The sequence below is a fragment of the Mycteria americana genome, chromosome 2 (assembly GCF_035582795.1).
Source record: "Mycteria americana isolate JAX WOST 10 ecotype Jacksonville Zoo and Gardens chromosome 2, USCA_MyAme_1.0, whole genome shotgun sequence".
Lineage (NCBI taxonomy): Eukaryota > Metazoa > Chordata > Aves > Ciconiiformes > Ciconiidae > Mycteria > Mycteria americana.
Window position 1 is genome coordinate 1,879,475 of NC_134366.1, and position 16,362 is coordinate 1,895,836.

Genomic DNA, 16,362 nt, shown 5'->3' on the forward strand with positions numbered 1-16,362 from the left:
GTGCAACTGGGATGGGGGATGCCCATGCACGACTCCTGGGGACGGAGCGGGAGAACAAGGTTTTCCACCATCTCTGCTGCACTGGTGAAGGGTTATCTTAAAAGCAGGATATGAGAGAATATATACAGACTGTGGTGGAGCGGTGGCTTCAAAGGCACAAAGAAAACTGTCTTATCTTCCCATCACGTGCTGCTAAGACACCTTTCCACAAAACTTCTTCCTACCCCTTGCTAAACGGTTGTCTTCTACCGACCGTGTCCGACACACGGTTGTTCATGGCAAGATTAATGCTATCTGCAAGGTATATGGGGAAACACGCTTCAAAAACTAGCTGCAGCCTACCTGCTCTCCTGGCTAAAGAGCGGACATCAATCTTCAGGGCTGTCAATCCAGCGTCCTTCAGCAGTGCTAATTTTCCCTTAGAAAACAGCCCAAGAGCAATTGCTCACTGGGCAGTTACGAGCTGTTAATTCTCCTGGCTCTGATGGCTTTAGCATACTTTGCTAATTTCAGAAAGCGGTTTCCGTGCTGCTCTGTGTGAAATAATCCTATTTATATGGTTCAGGAAAAGGTAGCGAAAGACACAAACTTTCTCTGGGGCCCTCTGTTTGCTGCTTTGGCCAATCTTATAATTATCCCACAGTGGCTAAAATGAGAAAACTACACACCTAAACAAACATACATGGACATATATATATACGCGTGCGTGCGCATGGACGTGGGTGTTTATTTAGGTGTGTGTATCTGTATATATAGCTATCTATAGATATAGGCCTATTTCTAGAGATAGGAACGCAGAGAGAGATATATATAGTCACAGACAGACATTTTTTTCCTAATGCTTTCTAATGCATACTTTCTCAAATGTTCCTCTGGTTACATCTGCTCGGATGCTGTCCTACTCAGAGTCAGCCCACAATCTCCTTTCAAAATGTTGGTTAAATGCAGCTGTTACTGGTGACGCAAAGATGCTGTTCCCCAGGGGGGGAAATAATAATAGAAAACAATCTCTCTCTAAAGACGACTAGTCTATCTTGCCAAATTCCCTGATTCTGACATCTCTTGACATATTTACTTCAAGAAAAAAATCAAAGGAAGGTTTATTAATACCAGTGCTTCAGAGCCATGCTTGGGTGTGAAAGACAAGAGGCCTTCCTTGCTCTCTGAAAGTCATCACCCAGCTGAGAAACAAACAGAAGGTCATTCCTTTTCTCTTTTATTTCCAGAGTGCTTTTCATACCAGAAGGCCCAAAGACCCGCAGTGGATGTATATGCATTGCTTCACTTGTCATTAAAATGCAATCACCTCTACGGTAAAACAAGGAGACTACATGACAGCATGCAGCATCACTATGAGGTGAGTGCAGGGCTGGACTGAGGAAAGCAATCTCTCGCAAATTCAAGATTAATAATAATAATAATAATAATAATAATGAGTAATAGATGCTGTTGAAAAGCATTTATTAATCAAGATACAATTCCAAAGCTGGGGGAAACTTCCATTTTTAATAATGTTCTTTGCACTGGGCAGGCATCACTTAGGCAATACCATCTTGCCCATTTAATCTGAACAACGATGATGGTCTAATTTGTCTCTACCATTAAATATCATTAAATTCACCTCTGTGTAGCTACAACAGAAAACTTATGGCAAGAGATGACTGAGCCTTGTGTACAGACTAATGAGGCTGATAACATTGGGAGAGTGTATTGAAACAGCTCATAAAGGGAGAGGTCATGAGGAGCAGTAATTTCCCAAGTGAGAGCAGAGGTTGAGAATAAAAATGAAGTCTTCTGCATCATGACACCTCATCTAATGTCTCTCCGTTAGGAAGCACAGTCCAAATCCCCTGCCTGTGCAGTGACCACCTCTACACTCAGGGGACACAGACAAAGACAGAGACATGAAACCCAGGACAACTGACTTTGCTTTCAGCCTTTTTTACCAGCCTGGGGGTGGAAGGTCTCTATTTCTTCCTTGTGCTGGTAACAAATGGACAACTCTCTTCTTTGTACCCTTCCCCTACCGATTTACCTTGACCAAGTCCTGGCTGGCAGCATGGGAGGTTTAAAAGAAAGGACCTCCTTTCCCTAGGGGAAATCTAGGAGACTTGCTCAGATGGAGAAGTCTACAGCAGATGACTCCCACCTCAGGACATGGCTGTGAGAGGTGGGACAGGGGAGACCATGACTTCAGAGAGGTCAAGAAGTTGTGCAACTCAGTAAAGCTCTCAAGCTGAGCAAGATGCTCAATGGCTCCAACACCTACTTCAGAAACTTCCCAGAAACCTCTGGGGCTAAAATAGTTCTTTCCACTATATGGACTGGGAAAAGATGAGTCCCACCAAACTTGTTCTAAAGGTGAACATCATCCAGCATTGAGACAACACGCTTTGCTGTTAAGTAGCTGGAGCATTACCTGGTGTATACAACCTGTCTTTTCCTTGACTGTGTGATATAATGCATGCAGATGCTCGAATAAGACTTCCTCACTAAACGACTTCATTCATACGTTGCTTCACCGTTGAGAAAAAAAAAAGCAAACAAAAATACTATGCTGTGGTTGAATTTAAAATTAAGAACATTCTCCCAAAGGGACTGTGTATCATCTTCAAGCCTTCTCCCCACTGTGAAGCTTGTGGTTAGATCTTTATCTCCAACTGTCTGAAAATAACGCTTGCTGCAAATGATCAGTCCCTAATGCCATACCCCATATCCAAGGAGAACATCTTCCAAGTACCACTGAGAAACCAGAGGTTTGTGCTAAATTCTTTGCAAATTACAGAAATAGAGCAGCAACCGCGTGTGGGTGGAAATGTCTTTCTCTGCAAAACAAGTAGGTCACATCCTCTCAGGTGACTCCACCGACAGCTTTGCTGTCACGTTAGCACAGAATTGCTTCTGCGATGCACTCAGCTTGGGAGACATTCAGAAGCACTGCAGAGCCCCAGCTGGGCTCAGACCAGACAGAGAGGTAGGAAATTTCTGCCAGTTACTATTTTGCCAGTCACCTGAATTTGTGTAAAAATAAGGCCCATAGATCTGATGTATAGATAGACATCTTTTTTTTCCTTTTTTCCCCAGGAGCATACCGAACCCTCTCCATGTTCTTCTAACTTTGGACTTGTGTCCCTGTTTCAAAATTGTGACTACACCAGAATAGTTCGAGATCTGTTCTTACATGTTAATTTGCTTTAGTAAAGGACTTTGTCCCCACCCATCTCCAATGAACAGACCATGTAAAACCTCTGATCCTTAATTTATACCTCTCAACCAAGAGGTTCTCTGTTAACCACCTACAGAAGCAGGGTTGCTACTGGTTTGATTGACACATCTTTTAGCTCTGTGTTTGTACATCCCCTGGCACAGACAAGCACATAAACATTGAAATCATTGGTAACAAGCTCGTAGCAAAATTATTGCCTGGTGGGGAAGAGGGAGTCTCAATGGCATGGAAGAACCTCCAACCACTTCTTAGTGTCCCTGAGCCTGCTTCAAGTTTCCCCAAGATCTCTTTACAAATGGGATCATGGCAGCTGGAGGAACCCTTTCTGGCTTTGAGGACAATTTCAAATTCAAATAATTCCCCATCAAAACAAAGATGTGGCTTTGGCAAGCTTGGACATAGTTTCCAAGACGAGGCAGCAAACTAGAGCTCATCAAGGGTTTTAAATGAGACAGTGCTCCTTGGGTTAGCCCTGGGCGAGGCCAACACTTCATGCTCCATGCACAAATGCAATTGCCTACCCTTTCCCTTGTCTCGTTGGTGAGGAACTTGGCACATTCACTGTAGTTTGCCCAGGTGCGGTTGTTGCCTGGGACCAACTCCCAGCTCCCGTTCAGGTCACACCGGCGATAAGCATGGCCTGTGGGAGAGAAACGAGAGACAGAGTAAACGGGACTAGACCTGGTAGAACAGGAGAAGCTTCTTCCAAGGGTGGATCCCATCAACCCTGATGCCTCCTGCCTGCTTTGAAGCTCAGCTGCAAGAACACAATTTCCATCTCCTTAGCAACTTTATCAATTTTCTAGCTGAGAAACACCAGAGAGCTAATAACAAGTTGCACTTAGTTTAGGTTAAGATATTGGGTCTACAAACCAAGGAGAGAAGCTTTGAAAAGTCCCAAAGCACAGAATCTTCCTCAGAGTTGCAGCTCTCCCTATGAAAATAAACAGTGATCTATATTATGCTGCTCTTTGTTTACAGATTCAGTGCACCTCAAGATAGATTTTTTATGGCTACCCTCCTCATGATGATGGAGAAAGAAGAGAAGGCAAGGTTTCATCTCGGGATTCAGCTGGCAGATGAAAACATCAATGTTCAGATGTCTGTGTGGGGGTATCGTTGCATGAGCTGTGTGTAAAAAGTCCCGTTACAGTTAACAGGGATGAAACCAGTCAACAGATCTATCTGTCCTGTGACTACAGAAGGAGACCTTATAGAGACCTCTGCATCTAATCTTAATCTGACTCTCACCCTAGCTGACTTGACCAGTGGACGTCAGTGAGCTGGGGAATCTGTGCCATGTTGGGTTATGGAGAAAAATGGATGGGTTGGCTGTTCCTCCTGGCCTCTAATATGAAGTGCATGTGCAGGGGTCTCTGCGAGAGGTCATCAGCCAGGGGTTAAGCTGGCTCAGCTCACAGTCCCTTATAGAAAAGGCAGGACAGACTATGTGCAACCAGGGTGCACTAGAATATCATTACTTGTTTTCTGAAAACAGCATCAGTGCTCTGCTGGGAACATATAGTCTTAATTCTCTAATATTTCAGTCTTTGGGTGCACAGCTTTGCCTGAGAAAAGAGAATGCTTTAGCTTTGAAAATACACTGAGGAGCGAGTGTACTTCAATTGCTTCTAAAAACATGCACAGACTTTGCGGCACCACAAGCAAGCCAAGAAATGTGCTGCCTGAGGGAAAGCGAGATAGGGAGGAATTCACATGTTCTGGTTACCAGCGCCGTTCTCAGATACCCACTGTAGGGGTCTGGGCAGAGATCAGTGGCTAGAGTTAACAAACCTGTGAAGTCAAGAACATAAATTGGAAGAATATCTTGTGGGTTTCTATTGCTACGCAACGTTTGTGGCGTCAAAAATACAGGTTTGTAACGCTGCAAGACTACCCAGTTGTAAGCGTGTAATTGGTGCTTATAATGCCCCATTACAGTCTGGGTGGGGCAGGTGGGAAATTTGTCATTGTTTAGGTTAAAACAGAGCTTTTCTTTCAGCATAAAAAAATAATGGCTGTTTCTTTACTTCCTTTTCCCTGGCTTTACTCCTGCTTGGAAGGGAGTCACTATGTGATTAAAAAAAGGATGCTAAAGAGGATTTCTAATTTTCTGACTCCCAGGCCTCCCCTTGCTGCAGTTTACCAGGCTCTGCTGACATTGAGGACAACACCTACCTTTGTGATTGAAGTCATAGATGTACTCGGGACATGGCATAGCCACCACTTTGCCTGGCACACCTTCAGGCCAGCAGACAATACCATCCCACTCAGGAAGACAAAAGCCATCTGTGGAAGAGACACAAAGATAAAGAGGAGTCACTGGACCTGCAGAGGTGACACTAATGCCCCACCATTTGGAGAGGGCTCTCCGTGAAAAAGTCAACACCACTGTCACTCAATTCGAAAAAGCCGCTCTTAAGCATCATTGCAATTTTCTTCTTAGTGTTTAGCTCCAAAAGGTGCAGCTTCTCCCAAGTTTTATTTCAGAAGGACATGGTCAGCTGAGCACTCTCTGAGAGGGGTCAATGATTCTGGAAAGTTGCTTTCCCTTGTGGGCTGGAAGAAATGAAAATGGGGCAGGAGAGCCCCATGAAAATGAGTGGAGGACAGGAGGACTCGAGCATTCAGGACTCTGTAGACTTACAGGCAACCTGGAGATGCCCAAGGGAGCTTGGCTGGGTACAGCCTTGCTATGGCAGCACAGATTTGAGCCTACACTACTATTTTGGATTTCTGCCCTTTGCTCAGTCACGGGTTTCCAGAAAAGGAGCAGAAAGAGAATGGGCAGGTGGAGAAGTCACATGAGCCCCGTTGCCTTAGGAATGCAAATATCCTGGGAACTGTTTCTCTCTCTCTGTTGTACTACTTTGCTAGGCTCACTGCTACTTCCTAACCTTTTGAGAAGGGAGTGGTGGGGTGGTTGTTACAGGATTTTTCTTTAAATCATCCTTGTTCTCCCTTTTTGTTCATTGAAGAAAGCTAAAACAGCCCCGAAGGAAAAATCCTGCCTCCCCCCATACACAGGTCTCCCTCTTCCCTCTGTGTATGTTAGGTTTATTTGCAGATATCTGTGATTTATGTGCTTAGAGCAAGGAAAAGCAGAGATACAAACCAAGAAAAAAGTCCTTTCCCACATTTTGTGTCTGCCTTTTTTCCCCCCAACCTTTTTTTGAAAATTGGCAAGTATGTAGGTATAAATTTAAAGTTCTTTAATTGTCATTTTGCAATTCTCCAGAACTTGAGAAATAATTAAGCAGGTCTTCCATCGACCCGTAATTATGAGAAGCTTCGCTTCTCTCTTCACAAACGGAGGTACCAGCCAATCATTCAAGGGCTCCAGCATCATGTCCTAGATGAGCATGTAAGCTAAGGAGGTCATGAAGGAGCTCTGCAGCCCATGGGGTTTGCCACCAGCCTCTGAAGCAGCTGAGATACCAGTGGTGGAGGCAGAGTGCCCTGGGAGATGGGCTGCCCACCCTCCCGGCAGTCTCCTCTTCCTCATCGTCTGTTCATTCAGTCTGCAAGGGACAAAGCCAGAACTTATCCATATTTAGAAGGACTGAGAAATCCTCCAGGCTTCTTGAAAGCTGTGGGAATTGACCTCATTTTCAACACTACTTTAAAGAGAGGGAAATCAAACCCCGTCCTTCCAGCTTGTCAACCACCCATTTCTGCAGCTTTTGATCCATAAGTTCCCAGTCCCACAAGGGAGCAAGTTCCCATTCAGACGTGGATGTTCAATGTGGGCTGCATTTCCAGTCCCTGAGGGAGGACCATGCACACAAATCTAACCTGGTGCTTACATACGCCTTTGTGTTGGGCTGTATTAACTGCACCCATCGGCTAAAATCCAGCTGCAGTAGAGTATTTGAAGTAAAAAGCAAAAAAAACGGTGAATCTGCCCCAGCTCTGCTTTCAGAGCAACATCTGCTTTCCATACCGATGGCAGCCTGTGAAGGGGTTTATCAACAGCGTATAAAGTGTCTGACAGAGAGGAGTTACACGCGAATCAAAATAAAATGGAGCAGCCTGCTCTTATCTGCGGAAGAGCTCCACTAGTAAAGAAATGATAAGCATGGCCAAGATCTCAGCATGCTTCATTAATATCAAAGCTAGTGCCTTAGCAATCTTTCATCCAAACAGTAATTTATCCTTTATAATGAATGTGCTTTCACAAGATTAAGTAAGAATCCAGGACTGCTTTAAAGACCTTTGGCTGGTATGGTGCCCTCCAGGGTTGGAGCTGACAGTGATCAGTTCAGTTTGCTGGTATTTTAGGACATGAAAAACAACCGAAAAACTCATTGCCTAACAGCTGATTTCTTATCTTTAATTTAGTGCTGATGAAAAGGACCAGACTAATCACTGCCTATCTTCTAAGGCATTAACTGGGAGTGAGGGTAGAGGAGCTAAAATTCCTCAGCATTGGTATGATAAAAAGGAGGAAGAAGTTTATTGCATTTTCTCTGCTTCCAGTCACATTAGGGGAAGAAAAATACTAGATTTCCTATTCATGAAAACTGGGAAAGCCCTTCCCTTTGGCTCATTATGTTGCAGGATTACTTCCACTGTGAAAAACAGTTTATTTATTTTTCAGTTCTTTGGAAGGATCAAAAGAAAAAGGAAAAAAAAAGTGACCCACAAAATTTGGAATAGGACAAAATGTTATTGTCTCTGAGGTTTTTTTGCAGACAAGAAAGTAAATAAAGATTTCATTTAGCCCTCAAAGTGGTCTTACTTAAAATAAAACCAATTCTTTTTACAAAATAAATACATTTGGGTAAACTTTAAAATTAATGCTGTGGAGAAACAACATTGAGGAGAAAAAAATTCATCCGAATGTCACGGTCTGAAATGCTGAGAGAAAAACCTTCAACTTTTCTAAGATCTTCAGAACAACTTGCAAAGGTCAACCTTCGCTTGTAAGTAGTTTCATTTAGTATCATACTGCAATATTTGTCCAGAAAATATTAACGTGGAAAAGTATCTGGTGGGTACGCCCTCCTCATGCTGTAGACGTACGCACACACACACACACACACATTTGCAATGGACTCATTCAAAAGAAAACTGATGCTTTCTGGATAACAGGGTATGCAATTATTTCTTTTGGGGTACTTTGATCCCCACAATCTTCCCAAAAAGCAGAGGACTGAAGGCTCTGTGCAGGAAACACAGCACAAACCGGTGCTGGGATACCTCTGGACTGCTGCTGTACCGTGTGGACAATTTTGGGAGCCATCAGCTGCCCCAGAAATTTGAAAAAAAGCTCATCTTTGCTGCCTCTCACTGCATCTGAAATCTTTCCATGCCTCTGTGTATTCACCCGTGGAACTGATTCATTAAAGCTGATAAGGATCTGGTGGGATCCCATCTTCAGAAAGCATCTGAGTCTTCCAAGAAAAGACGCACATGAATCTGCCGTCGTTATCACGAACTGTCACAACACAGAGAAATCTCTTTAACTTCCTCTCCATCTCTCCATCATCCCCTGCCTCTCTCTCCTCGCTCCATGCTTGGAAAACCCATTTCAGCCAAATTTGAAGGAGGGGTAAGACACCCCAGTCATCATTTCCTTCCTGCAAATTTTGCAGTGATTGATGATTAGTAGAGGGAAAGGCAGGTGAACATTTGGCAGCTGCCACCTGGCCAAGCAGCCTTTGCTGACTGACCAGCCACTGGCACGTGAATCACTTAAAATTAGGCACAGCATGGCTGTTTCTTGCCAATCCAGGGCACCATGGGGGCAAGGGGAGAGGAATTATGTTGGGAAGAGGGACTGCAGTTACTAGTTTGTGGTAGGGGGAAGCTGGGAGGGACATCCACAGGTCAAGCCAGGTGCCTCTGGACCTCCCGGTTGCAGAACGAATTGAGAAGCTCCTACATTGACTAAAACTCTTGGAAAACATTTTTCAAATGGGAGTATTGACTGATGTCAAGATCAGCCACACTTTGTGACTGTTGAATCCACATTCCTGGGTTTTAATGCATCCAAAAGCTGTTTTTCCCCTCTATGTCACACCTATTGTCCCAGACAGGAGCCCCACCGTCCTTCTCTCACTCCTATCTCTAATACCTCCATTCCTCCTATCTAAGGAGACAAACCATTGACCTTCTGATAGGACAAGGGGTAATGGTTTTAAAATAAAAGAGGGTACACTCAGACTAGATATAAGGAAGAAATTTTTTACGATGAAGATGGTGAAACACTGGCCCAGGTTGCCCCAAGAGGTGGGAGATGCCCCATCCCTGGAAACATTCAAGGTCAGGTTGGACGGGGCTCTGAGCAACCTGATCCAGTTGAAGCTGTCCCTGCTTATTGCAAGGGAGTTGGACTGGATGACCTTTAAAAGTCCCTTCCAACCCAAACCATTCTATGATTCTATGATTTCCCACATCCCTTCCTTCCTCCCTCACTCCACCCCCTGTCCCCCCTGCTCCGCACAGCCATGTGGCACCTTTACCATTAATTTCACCAGCTTGAGACCACTGATGTGATAACTGGGACCAAATTCTGCACCTTCTGCCTCCCACTTTCTCCTATTTTGTGCACTCTAGAGGTCACTTAACAACTGAGCTGATGATAAAATGGGGAGGGAAAACACCATATATTCCATTGGTATTGTGCTGGAATCCAAACAAGACTTTTCTTTTTGTTTGTTTTTCCCAAATATTTCCTCCAAACATTATTTTTCTTGGTTTATAAAAATATTAACAGCAGTAACAACTTGGCTTCTCTCTGTTGTTTTCCTTTTCTCCTGGTCATTTCTCAAAAGAGATCCACACTGAATTACAAGAAGAAATCTGAAAAATGGTGAGGAGTTTCAGGAAAACAATAAAAAAATCCACAAGCCGACAATTTTTCCTGATGGCTATACTTTAAAATAAAAAATAAAATCTATTTTTGCAACCTTTTTTATAAGCTGTCATTAGAAAAAAAAAAATTCACCACCTGCAAGTAGCGTGCTTTTGGCATGCTAAAAATAAGTCAGTCTCTCCTGAGACACTGTTAACAATATTTAGAAGCACGGATAATCAGAAGGGATCCAGTTTGTTCTAAATACTGATTGAAAAGCTCTTGAAAAAATTTTTTCTTTGGCAAAAAATAGTTCGAGGCTTCAAATATGCTGTTTGGGTTGATACAGGTGGGTAGGTTTGGGACAAGAAGTCGCATGTTCCAAGTGAATTGGGAATACAAAACATTTCTTTCCTTGGAAGAAACAGTAGGATGCACTGAAGATGTAAGTCAAAAGGAATTCATAAACTTCTAAGAAAACAAGTAAATCTCATACATATCCCCCATCCTAAGTGTCTTGGATGCGTATCAGTCATTCAGGCAACGCTGAATGGAGGATATTGCTTCTCTCTCAGGCATGTATGTATGTGGGTGAAGCTCCTCCAAATTCAGAGCCATAACTCTCATGGATGGAGGAATGGAAGGTGGGAATTGCACTGGAGTTCCTCATGTTTAGAGGACATCACTGACCACTTTAGTGCTGAAGAAATTAGTCTTGTAGGACAACATGAGTAGCTGGAAATGAGGCAAGACCACCTTCTTCTCCAGAGGCTTCGCAGGTGCCTCATCCTGGTGTCTCCCTTTCTGTCTCCATGGTTTAACATGAGTTCAGGGAGACAGGGCGATTGCACTCAGTGACCACCACACTCCCTGACTACAAACCTAACACAAGCAGGTGAGGTTGGTAAAAGTCAACTCCTGAGGCAGGAATTGAAGCTTTGTCTTCTAAGACTTATTTTGTTTCTTCGTCCTATACTAGTTCGTTAGAAGAGGCTTCACAGGTCCTGAGACATCCTTGCTACTGGTCAAACAAAATAACCTCTCTGGGGAAAAGCTCATAAGTTCCTTTGTTGAAAAGGAACAGAAAGAAAAAATCTTGCAACAACAGGGAAGGACTGGTAGGGTGGGAAGATTTTGCTGGTGGTCCTGGAGGAGAATAAAAGGCTTGGTCTGCTTAATCCAAAAGAGAGAATGAGAAAGAAGGCTTTTCTCATCCTATTGTAAGCAGGATGAATGGAGATGAGCTTCAAAAGTGGAAAATGATGCGAAAATAAACAGGTGTAAACTGGCAGTGAACAAAGCTTATACTTGAAATTAAGAGAGAGCTTCTATCCTTCAGATGAGTCATGTTTGGGATGAGGTCAGTAAGTTTCATGTCCCTAAGTGATTTTAAGATGGTATAATTAGAGCAAATGGAGGCTGCGGCATTAATGGGGCTAGGAGGAGAGCACCATGTCACTCACTGCTTCCTCTGTGCGTAGCACTCTTGAGCTCTGCCGCCATCCTTGCGCTGGGACAGGTCAGTGCGTCTCCATCCGACTTCAATATCCTGTATGCTGCTGTCTCATGATCAGCAGAGTCACCTGTGCTTCCCAAAGACACGTCAGTTTTCCAGCTGGCTACCTACCTCCACTCAGATCTCAGAAATCATCTTACTTTGGAGGCAATCACTTCCAAGGACAAGAGAAATTCCAAAACAGTCCAGATTACTCCTTCCCAGGTACAAAGATGCCAACACAGCTCCCGTATGTAATTGTGCTCTCATCTCTTGGTCTTGAGACACCCAGCCCATCACTTTCTCAAGACAAGCTAAGCCACAGCAGAGCTCAGCCTCTCTTTCCACCACCGCATCCCTGCACCAGTAAGGGTCACCTCCTCTAGTTTCCTGATGCATTTCCTAGAAGGCTAGTTTTTACTTCTCAGCCCATCAATCCAGCTCACTCAAGTCCTCAACTTCAGCTGAAGGCAGCCCCAAGGGCTCAGGCAACAAAGCCCTCATTGAAATACAGACTTCAGCCTGAAGGACATGTGTTGGGAGAGATGGTGCTAAATGCTACTTTCACCACTGCCTTCCCAGGGCTGTGCTGGGGCAGGGACTCAGGTCACCAGCAGACAGCTCCTCCTCATCCAGCTCTGCAGAGGACATACCACCACCACGAAATAAGCGCTTTGAGAAGACGAGGCATGTGGAAACGTGTCAGTTCAGCATCTAACTGGAAGTTAGCAGCACCTCATCGAAATGCACTGAATGACGTGTTCCTCTAATATCAGTCACAATAGGGCAGGTATATACCTGCCAGGTATAAGTCAGAAAATCTGATTTACTTCTCTGCATCTGCATGCCATTTTATCACAGACCATCTTTGCCCATCTTCTAAGGCTAGACTGTGAAATCCTCCAGGCAGGGCGTGTGTCTCAGTGCCTGAGATGTCTGAAGGTTACTATTATAGTGTGCCCATTCATCTCACCGTTGCTTGGACTGTCATGAATACTCCCTTACAGTAGTACCGTACTACAGAGTAGTTATAGTAGCACAGATTACCGTAGTTTTAGAACAGATGTGCCTTGCAGCTCTCCTTAGCCCTTGAGGGCTGCAATCTCAGGGCATGGAAATAGTAGTCATTATCACAAGCCAATACGGTATTCAGGATGGAGCAAGCAAACGCTCTCTTTGATGTCACTGCTGCGGGACTTGCCTTTTGAAGGCAGAAAGGCCAGTCACAGAGCGCTTTGTGAAAGGGCTGTGCCACATGCATCTCTCATTTTGCTCTTTCTTTGTTTCTGCTTGCCCACCTGAGCCTAGTTAGAAATCCCAGAATGCTGCAGGTTGCTCTGGTGGAAGAGAGAGGGACGGAGACACATATTTGGGCCATGCCCGCTCACTGCTCAGAGTATCCCCGGGGTGCAATGAGGGCTATTCTCTCCTGCCTGCTACTTTTCCCTTGCCTCCTCCCTCCTTTCCTTCCCCCCAGTCTCAATTCCGATTTCTGTGCGAGTGGTACATGCATGTGGAGAACACATTAAAACCATCTGCGAGGCTGCTTGGCAGCTGGATAAATGCAAACATGGTCTCGAGGTGTTTATCTAGGGGTATGGAATATAAATCAGCCCGACTTATTCTGGCACCATGCAAGGCACCAGGGAGACCACATTTGGAATACGGTGTGCAATTGTGGTCACTCTATTACGGGAAGGACATTTGGTGGATTGGAAACAGGCAGGGAGGAGCAACCAAAAAAATGACCCAGCATTTTGGGACAGGAGGGGGAGGAAGGGAGGCTTGGAGGGCCAGTGTCTCTGTACGGGGGTGTTTGCTGTTGCAGATGCATTTCAAACCTGGTTGTCAGAGCATGCGTGTATGAGTGCCTGCATATGTATATGCATAGATCTATAGGTGGGTATGTCTGTAGGAAGGGGTGTGTGTTGTTGACCTGTGTTGTGCAATGCAGGGGGAGTTTTGTTTTGGGGAAAGATGCTCCGCATGCATCCACGGGCATTTGCATGGGTAGCTGGGGACACACTGCTGCAGTGTCTCTCAGCGGAGTCGTGCGCAGTGTGTCCTGTACCAGTGCATGCATCTCTGAACATCTCTGTGTGTGTATGGGTACCGTGTGCTGGCCAGCGTGAGGGGAGGATTGGTAGAGGGGATGGACGGATGTAGGTTCTGCCTGTTACTACTCAGAGACCTTTGCCGGTCTGCACACCAGTGTTTAGTAGGCGAAACACCCCTTGCATGCTCAGCCCTGGAGGAACAGGACTTTGGAGGGGAAGGACGCGTGGGCCGGGGGTTGTTCCAAGTCACAATGTGTCTTTACTCACCCCAAGGCACAATGGGAAAGTCACAAGGTTATGAGTGCTACCAGACAATTGATAGCATGACACAGCTCGAGACAGCTGGCTACCCTGGCATCACTAGCCCATTTCACGTGCTGACTGTCCACTCACTGCACTCACAACCCGAAAGGAGAAATATTACCTTCAACATCCCATCTGATAACACCCATCCTGCCACTACTGGCCTGGCTCAGCCCAGGCGTCCTTCTTTCCTCATTCCAGTACGTTTAGTCCTTCCAAAAGCCTCCGGATCTCCCTCTGAGAGGGGATAGTGTTGGTCATATCGATCATTAAAACGAGCATAGAAATAAGGTTGTTAATTAGTATTGCAGTTCAGCCATCCCGTGTACTGTTTTTCACCCTTTCTCCATATTACTTTACATATCTAACACATGGACCATTTATGCCTATCGTAACTCCTGAGACCTATTCCTCCTGTGTGTGGGAAGACCTATGTAGCTGCTCAGCAGACATTTCTCAATGGGATTGGAAGCCTTTGGCCCATAAACCTTTGCAGGTAGAGGCCACCTGTTGGTATTTCCTATGTCTTGCTAGCTCTAATTCAGGCATGACTGGCAAGTAGCCATCTGTGAAGAGCTGCAAGCCCTTGCTAGTCACCACAGTCTGCTGACTTGAATAGTAGCTGTAGTAGATGGCTTGGGTGGGAGATGACATCTCTCTGTAGGGTTTCAGTGCTCTTTTGGTCCACCCTAGAACCACAGATGCAATGAGAAAACCCAGGCTTGACCAAGACTCACTGATTGCAACTATACTAGTCAATACAACAGAGCATAGCCCATTTTCAGGCCCTTCAAGTCCAGGATGGCTCATATCCACGAACCTGAACTCCCCCTCATGCACACCCCAGAAGAACAGTCCTGTCTGTGCTGCTCTCCTGAAAGGTCTCCTGGTCCATGATGGCCCCCAGATGGTGTCCACTGGGGCTGCGACAGCTGTCCCAGGCCAAAACTGTGCTGGGAGCATGCTAACAAGGGACAGTTTGGTTGCTTGCAGGACAGTATTTGGGCCAACGTTCTGGCCCTGCATTGTTGAGCCACAAGGACTGAGAACAGAAACAGGGAGAAGATAGAAAGAGCAGGAGAAGATACGGGTTTATGGAAGTCTGGGGTGTTTAGGGCAAATCCTAAGTGCCCTGGATGCCTTTGTCTCCCTTAACTTCTAAGGCACCTGAGGCTACTCACAATATCTGAGGAGACCTTGGCAGGCTGGATGATCAGGGGATGGTGCTTGAGTCTCTGGAGGGAAAACCAGGAGCACATCCTGAGCTTCTGCAAGCCCAGAGAGAGCCTGGGCTTGGGTATAGGTCCTTTAGGGACAATGGAGCCATAAACTCAGATGCACAACCCACACACCTTAGGTAAACACACACGGCTTCTCAACTAAAAATAACCGCTTTCCCTAGCAAATAGGTTTATTTATTAAAAAAACAAGCCATTTTGAGACAAGCTGCAACACCTAGGACTCTGAGAAAGGATTGCCGATGGCCTTTGCTAATAACAGGTTTGTGTAAAAATCTCTCTTCCCCCACAAAATGTCCCATCTCCTTTTCCAAACCAGGGAAAGACAGGCTTTTAATTCATGGATGAAAAAAAAAAAAAAAATCAGGTCTGATGGCTTATGGCTGGGAATTTCACTTCATCCCCTTCCAGGTTTAACTTTGGGGTGACATCAGGCTGCCCACCATGGCTGAAATGTAATATTTGTGTACCTAGAAAAGAAATTTTAGGGTTTCCTGTTCTTTCGGAAAGGCTTTCATCTAGAGACTAAATTTAAAGAAAAAACGGGGAGAAAAAAAGAGAGAAGAGAAGAAAGGAAGCCAAATGCTTGTGGGGACAGGTTTTTGGTTTTTTTTGTTTTAATATTTTGGGTCTCCGTCCCTCAGTGCCTTAGCCAAAAGTGGCAGATGACGCACATATCCTGAGACAGGCCTGTGTGGAAGCGCACTGGAGTGGCTCAGCCCTGTCTCCCCATGGCACAGGTCCATGTGGGGCTGTGCCCATGTCACCTCATGGATCAGAGTCCATGGCAGGTACTTAGTCTCAGAGATACGCCTGGGAGGTGGCCAGGGGACAGATGACATTGTCTACGTGATCTGTCCTAGGAGGACAGGAGGAGGATCACTCTCCCTTAGCTAGCATAAAGCTAAAAGTTAACATTTTTAGAGGGGAAAAAAGAGAATTTGGAGTTTTTACACATAAACAGTGGTTCATTATTGCTGAAGAAAATTTAGAATTTTATCAATTTTTTACCTTTTTGTTTGCTAGGACTTTTCTTTGGACTATCAACCCTGCTAGCAATCACACGTGCAACAGCCACATGTTCCCACTCTCCAGAAACACTTGGCACATCTATTGTTCACCCTGATGCTTCTTAGCCCCTAATTCAACTCTTGAAATGCGGTTTAGACACCTATCTAACTAAATTGCACCTGGTTTATTTCAACTGAACAAGATATTGCTGAACCATGGTAGCAGATAACATA

The 16,362-nt window shown here is 45.0% G+C and overlaps 1 protein-coding gene across 3 annotated transcripts in view; it reads right to left on the reverse strand.

Annotated features, from left to right (window-relative positions):
• Window positions 1-16,362, reverse strand: part of PTH1R (parathyroid hormone 1 receptor) — a 130,739-nt gene that overhangs the window by 39,753 nt on the left and 74,624 nt on the right. For all 3 annotated transcript variants that reach the window (XM_075492198.1, XM_075492196.1, XM_075492197.1), the window contains 2 exons: window positions 5,405-5,515; window positions 3,748-3,866 (listed from right to left, as the gene is read on the reverse strand). In XM_075492198.1, the coding sequence (XP_075348313.1) occupies window positions 3,748-3,866; window positions 5,405-5,444 (159 nt within the window). In that variant the 5' untranslated portion in view covers window positions 5,445-5,515. The remainder of the gene's footprint in view (window positions 1-3,747; window positions 3,867-5,404; window positions 5,516-16,362) is intronic.